This window comes from Carassius gibelio, chromosome A8 (assembly GCF_023724105.1).
Source record: "Carassius gibelio isolate Cgi1373 ecotype wild population from Czech Republic chromosome A8, carGib1.2-hapl.c, whole genome shotgun sequence".
Classification (NCBI taxonomy): domain Eukaryota; kingdom Metazoa; phylum Chordata; class Actinopteri; order Cypriniformes; family Cyprinidae; genus Carassius; species Carassius gibelio.
The window spans coordinates 28223032-28229981 of record NC_068378.1 but is presented as its reverse complement, the minus strand read 5'-3'; the positions used below and the strand labels follow the sequence as shown (position 1 = coordinate 28229981).

At 35.6% G+C, this 6950-nt stretch overlaps 1 protein-coding gene across 4 annotated transcripts in view; it reads left to right on the top strand.

Moving 5' to 3' along the window:
• Nucleotides 1–6950, top strand: part of LOC128019119 (centrosomal protein of 120 kDa) — a 79444-nt gene that overhangs the window by 46315 nt on the left and 26179 nt on the right. The window contains exon 1 of one of the 4 annotated variants that reach the window (XM_052605170.1): nucleotides 2826–3268. The exons of the other annotated variants lie outside the window; for them this stretch is intronic. Coding sequence (XP_052461130.1) covers nucleotides 3055–3268 — 214 coding nt within the window. The 5' untranslated portion in view covers nucleotides 2826–3054. Of the gene's footprint in view, nucleotides 1–2825; nucleotides 3269–6950 lie in introns of those variants that run through there. 4 annotated transcript variants of the gene reach the window in all.

Here is a 6950-nt window from a genome sequence, read left to right as displayed (position 1 = left end):
GACAAGTACATGATAGAATCAAATGTTTTGCAAATCCGCTGGAAAGACCAGATCTCAAATGATTCGCGAAATGCGCTTCGGAGTCCCGATCTGAATCAAATGTTTTGCCGACTCGCTCCGAAGCCCCGATCAAATGATTCGCGAAATGCGCTTCGGAGTCCCGATCTGAATCAAATGTTTTGCCGACTCGCTCCGAAGCCCCGATCAAATTATTCGCGAATTGCGCTTCGGAGTCCCGATCTGAATCAAATGTTTTGCCGACTCGCTCCGAAGCCCCGATCAAATTATTCGCTAAATGCGCTTCGGAGTCCCGATCTGAATCAAATGTTTTGCCGACTCGCTCCGAAGCCCCGATCAAATGATTCGCTAAATGCGCTTCGGAGTCCCGATCTGAATCAAATGTTTTGCCGACTCGCTCCGAAGCCCCGATCAAATTATTCGCGAAACGCGCTTCGGAGTCCGGATCTGAATCAAATGTTTTGCGAACTCCGAAGGCCCGATCATAAGATTCGCGAAACGATCTTCGGAGTCGCGATATGAATCAAATGTTTTGCGAACTCGCTCCAAATCCCAGATCTCAAGTTATTTTCCAGTGAAAGCGCTACAGCGTTCATTCGCTTGCCGAAAAATAGCGGAGACCAAAAGTATTCAGATGTGTATAGTGTGCCTTTGTGTTCTAATTAAAAAAAAAAAAAAACTTATTTATCATTTCATAGTTTTCCCACCTACGAAAATAAAAATAAGCGTTGAATTGGGCTATATGGTGAGAGGAGGAGACGACAATTACTCTGAGGAAAGGTACTTTAGTGTGTGCTAAGCCCTTCACGGAGGATGAGGTCCGTGTCCAACCGGAGTATGGTCGATCTCGCACCGTGGGCTGTGCCTTCCAGGTTTGCGTGGAAAAGTTGCGGAGACGTTAAATCAGGCGTCATAACGGGCTGTTTGTGGTGCAGAGCAGTAAATGTCCAGATGGTCCAGTCCCAGGTGAGTGTGTTAACTAAAACAATAACTTATATTAAAAGCTTATCGGTAACTATATAGACATTAATCAAATATAGTATGTTTTATTTGTATTGTTAGATGTACATTAATCAAATATAGTATGTTTTATTTGTATTGTTAGATGTAACGTTATACATTTAATGTAGCACATGGTAGCAGTTATGCTAACAGTCGAGCAGGTTAGTGAAGCGGTGTTTTTATACTTTTGCCATCACCCTTTTATACTGCTCTCTTTCTGGCTTAAGTCACACAAAATTAACAAAGACATTTAAAGTTATCAATAAAATCCACAACAATGTAGGAAATACGAGCAGTTGAACAAATCTGTTGAACAAGCAGAATTCAAATTATTTTATAATGGTTTGTAGGTTATTTAACTTTGAATTGATGTTCTAAGTAACTGGTATATTATTGCATACATGTGATAGTAACTTTCCAAATTAATGAGTTGTTTTTATTAAAGTGTTATGCTTAACACAAAATAATACATGTATTGTTGTTTGCTTTATGTTAATAGGCTCCGTGGCCGTGCACAAACGCAGTGACGAACTTCCGCTGTCGCCAGAAGTCGACCAAGTATAGGTCTCTGCAGGAAAGTAATTTGTGGTTTTAAGAATTTGTGGTCAGATATAAATAAATATGTAATTCCTAATAAAGTTAAAGAAACTCACTTTAAAATAATAAACAGATACTATCCATGTAATGATTTTATTGGTAAGTTTAAAGAAGGGTTTTTGCCATTATGTAGTTTCTGTAAAGAAGAAAATGAAACAATTGTACACTTATTTTTCAGTTGTAATTATACTAAATTATGGATACTATTATTAAACTTCTTACTCTGTTAGGAAAATATCATACATAAAGCAAAATGTATATCGACTGTACCAAATGGTAGATTTCTGAAGATTTTTTTACGACTCTCTACCTTCAATACAGAATAATCGAAAAGCTCTAAAGACATTAAAACTGCTGAAAAGGATACTTAATGTATTAGAAACATGATTGATATGTTATACAGTATGCATCTTATTGCTTTACAGATTCACATGTCTCTGTTTTCCCCTTTTTTGTTATCTCAAAAAAAAAAAAAAAAGTAATGGGAGTTATGAGATCAAGGTGTTTTTACACCATGATACCTGATTAGTTGATGTAATAGTGACGTTAGGTTTAGGGGTGGGGTTGGGTAAGGGGGATCATTTAGATTGCATGATTCAGAAACACCCAGCAGTTTCAAAACACCCACATGGGTGATTTTGTTAAATTGATTTCATAAAATGTTATCCTCCACTGCAAATTGTCTTGCAAGTCAAGGGGGTTGAATAATTTGGAACACAACTGTATATTGTCTGTGTGAGAGGAATCAAACAATCATATCCTGCTATCGTTTACTCTTCCTCAGCCTGAAAGTGTTTTTTTTTTCTGCTGAACACTAAAGAAGATGTTTTTTGAGAGTGAACAGTTGACGGCACCCATTGACTTCTATGCTACAGGAAGAAATACTATGGAAGTGAATGGGTACCGTCAACCGTTTGGTCTTTTAAAGCATCATCTTTTTAGCATTCAGCAGAAGACAGAAACTCGTACAAAAAATATATAATTTTTTACATTTTATTTAAAGAAATAAATATATAAAATAAGCTCACACAGTTTAACATTTATTCCCAAAGCAACCAACTATGTGTCATTGTTGTTAACTAAGACTGAAACAACTAAAAACAGTTTTCTGTAATTGAAATAAAGCTAAAGTAAAATGATATAGATAAGTCGTGTAAGCTACTACTAAATATGGGAGAAATTTATTTTCTGTAAAGTTGCTTTGCAATGATTTGTAAAGTAAAAAGCACTAATTTTAGTACTGTTTTCATTTAATTTATAAAGTAGTAACTTTTTACAAAAAAAGTTGAAATGCTAAAATTATTAAAACTGACATAACATAAAGGCTAAAAAAAGATTAATAAAACTAATTCCTAAACCTCAAACTGCAACCATGAGGCTAAAAGCTATGCCATTTGTCACTCTGAGAAAGTGCTGTAACAGTTTATAAAGACCTTGATGTTGTTTGGACACCAGAACCGTGTGTGTGTGTGTGTGTGTGTGTGTGTGTGTGTGTGTGTGTGTGTGTGTGTCCACCTAGATGTTCCCGTGTTTGGCTCCTGGGATGATCTGAATCCTCTCAAAGTCCCTCCCCAGGATGATGATGTCACAGCCAGAGTAGTACGCCTGTCTGACACTGATAATCACAGAGAGTTCTACATATCATCTGAATGTAATGTTTTGCTACATTTTTATTTATTTATTTTCTAATTGAGGAATCAGAGTTTTAAATGTTTTCATTTACGGTTAATAATCTCTGCTGCTGCTGTTACACTCACAGTCACGAACAGCTTGAATCATCTGGACTTTTTGTTTTATATTATTTCTTAACATATCAGACAATATCTGCCTTCATATTGCATGCATCTTGTTTATACTCACTTATAAACTTTTGGTTGCCCTTTTTGTTGTTTTTCGTTGTGTTGTTTTTTATCCTCATTTGTAAGTCGCTTTGGATAAAAGCGTCTGCTGAATGAATAAATGTAAATGTAAACTTATCAAATTATGGCTTCGTTTCCTTACATGATTATCGAAATATTCAACTCAAATAAACACCTGTATGATGCAGTATTAGTATTAGAATTTAATTTGGGGTCCTGAAATAACCTGAACACTGCACAGAGGTTAAGATGACCATTTCTACAAAAATAAAATAAAAATTTAAACTCATCCTATTTTGTTTTAATTTTCCCTTACTAAATTATACAGTTACTGATGCTATGGACTGTGGGATTACTAACAGGCTATTGACAAAAATCTGTCTCTAAAACTCTTTTCTCTTTATTAAAAGTTGATCTGGACAAGTACATGATAGAATCAAATGTTTTGCAAATCCGCTGGAAAGACCAGATCTCAAATGATTCGCGAAATGCGCTTCGGAGTCCCGATCTGAATCAAATGTTTTGCCGACTCGCTCCGAAGCCCCGATCAAATGATTCGCTAAATGCGCTTCGGAGTCCCGATCTGAATCAAATGTTTTGCCGACTCGCTCCGAAGCCCCGATCAAATTATTCGCGAATTGCGCTTCGGAGTCCCGATCTGAATCAAATGTTTTGCCGACTCGCTCCGAAGCCCCGATCAAATTATTCGCTAAATGCGCTTCGGAGTCCCGATCTGAATCAAATGTTTTGCCGACTCGCTCCGAAGCCCCGATCAAATGATTCGCTAAATGCGCTTCGGAGTCCCGATCTGAATCAAATGTTTTGCCGACTCGCTCCGAAGCCCCGATCAAATTATTCGCGAAACGATCTTCGGAGTCGCGATATGAATCAAATGTTTTGCGAACTCGCTCCAAATCCCAGATCTCAAGTTATTTTCCAGTGAAAGCGCTACAGCGTTCATTCGCTTGCCGAAAAATAGCGGAGACCAAAAGTATTCAGATGTGTATAGTGTGCCTTTGTGTTCTAATTAAAAAAAAAAAAAAAACTTATTTATCATTTCATAGTTTTCCCACCTACGAAAATAAAAATAAGCGTTGAATTGGGCTATATGGTGAGAGGAGGAGACGACAATTACTCTAAGGAAAGGTACTTTAGTGTGTGCTAAGCCCTTCACGGAGGATGAGGTCCGTGTCCAACCGGAGTATGGTCGATCTCGCACCGTGGGCTGTGCCTTCCAGGTTTGCGTGGAAAAGTTGCGGAGACGTTAAATCAGGCGTCATAACGGGCTGTTTGTGGTGCAGAGCAGTAAATGTCCAGATGGTCCAGTCCCAGGTGAGTGTGTTAACTAAAACAATAACTTATATTAAAAGCTTATCGGTAACTATATAGACATTAATCAAATATAGTATGTTTTATTTGTATTGTTAGATGTACATTAATCAAATATAGTATGTTTTATTTGTATTGTTAGATGTAACGTTATACATTTAATGTAGCACATGGTAGCAGTTATGCTAACAGTCGAGCAGGTTAGTGAAGCGGTGTTTTTATACTTTTGCCATCACCCTTTTATACTGCTCTCTTTCTGGCTTAAGTCACACAAAATTAACAAAGACATTTAAAGTTATCAATAAAATCCACAACAATGTAGGAAATACGAGCAGTTGAACAAATCTGTTGAACAAGCAGAATTCAAATTATTTTATAATGGTTTGTAGGTTATTTAACTTTGAATTGATGTTCTAAGTAACTGGTATATTATTGCATACATGTGATAGTAACTTTCCAAATTAATGAGTTGTTTTTATTAAAGTGTTATGCTTAACACAAAATAATACATGTATTGTTGTTTGCTTTATGTTAATAGGCTCCGTGGCCGTGCACAAACGCAGTGACGAACTTCCGCTGTCGCCAGAAGTCGACCAAGTATAGGTCTCTGCAGGAAAGTAATTTGTGGTTTTAAGAATTTGTGGTCAGATATAAATAAATATGTAATTCCTAATAAAGTTAAAGAAACTCACTTTAAAATAATAAACAGATACTATCCATGTAATGATTTTATTGGTAAGTTTAAAGAAGGGTTTTTGCCATTATGTAGTTTCTGTAAAGAAGAAAATGAAACAATTGTACACTTATTTTTCAGTTGTAATTATACTAAATTATGGATACTATTATTAAACTTCTTACTCTGTTAGGAAAATATCATACATAAAGCAAAATGTATATCGACTGTACCAAATGGTAGATTTCTGAAGATTTTTTTACGACTCTCTACCTTCAATACAGAATAATCGAAAAGCTCTAAAGACATTTAAACTGCTGAAAAGGATACTTAATGTATTAGAAACATGATTGATATGTTATACAGTATGCATCTTATTGCTTTACAGATTCACATGTCTCTGTTTTCCCCTTTTTTGTTATCTCAAAAAAAAAAAAAAAGTAATGGGAGTTATGAGATAAAGGTGTTTTTACACCATGATACCTGATTAGTTGATGTAATAGTGACGTTAGGTTTAGGGGTGGGGTTGGGTAAGGGGGATCATTTAGATTGCATGATTCAGAAACACCCAGCAGTTTCAAAACACCCACATGGGTGATTTTGTTAAATTGATTTCATAAAATGTTATCCTCCACTGCAAATTGTCTTGCAAGTCAAGGGGGTTGAATAATTTGGAACACAACTGTATATTGTCTGTGTGAGAGGAATCAAACAATCATATCCTGCTATCGTTTACTCTTCCTCAGCCTGAAAGTGTTTTTTTTTTCTGCTGAACACTAAAGAAGATGTTTTTTGAGAGTGAACAGTTGACGGCACCCATTGACTTCTATGCTACAGGAAGAAATACTATGGAAGTGAATGGGTACCGTCAACCGTTTGGTCTTTTAAAGCATCATCTTTTTAGCATTCAGCAGAAGACAGAAACTCGTACAAAAAATATATAATTTTTTACATTTTATTTAAAGAAATAAATATATAAAATAAGCTCACACAGTTTAACATTTATTCCCAAAGCAACCAACTATGTGTCATTGTTGTTAACTAAGACTGAAACAACTAAAAACAGTTTTCTGTAATTGAAATAAAGCTAAAGTAAAATGATATAGATAAGTCGTGTAAGCTACTACTAAATATGGGAGAAATTTATTTTCTGTAAAGTTGCTTTGCAATGATTTGTAAAGTAAAAAGCACTAATTTTAGTACTGTTTTCATTTAATTTATAAAGTAGTAACTTTTTACAAAAAAAGTTGAAATGCTAAAATTATTAAAACTGACATAACATAAAGGCTAAAAAAAGATTAATAAAACTAATTCCTAAACCTCAAACTGCAACCATGAGGCTAAAAGCTATGCCATTTGTCACTCTGAGAAAGTGCTGTAACAGTTTATAAAGACCTTGATGTTGTTTGGACACCAGAACCGTGTGTGTGTGTGTGTGTGTGTGTGTGTGTGTGTGTGTGTGTCCACCTAGA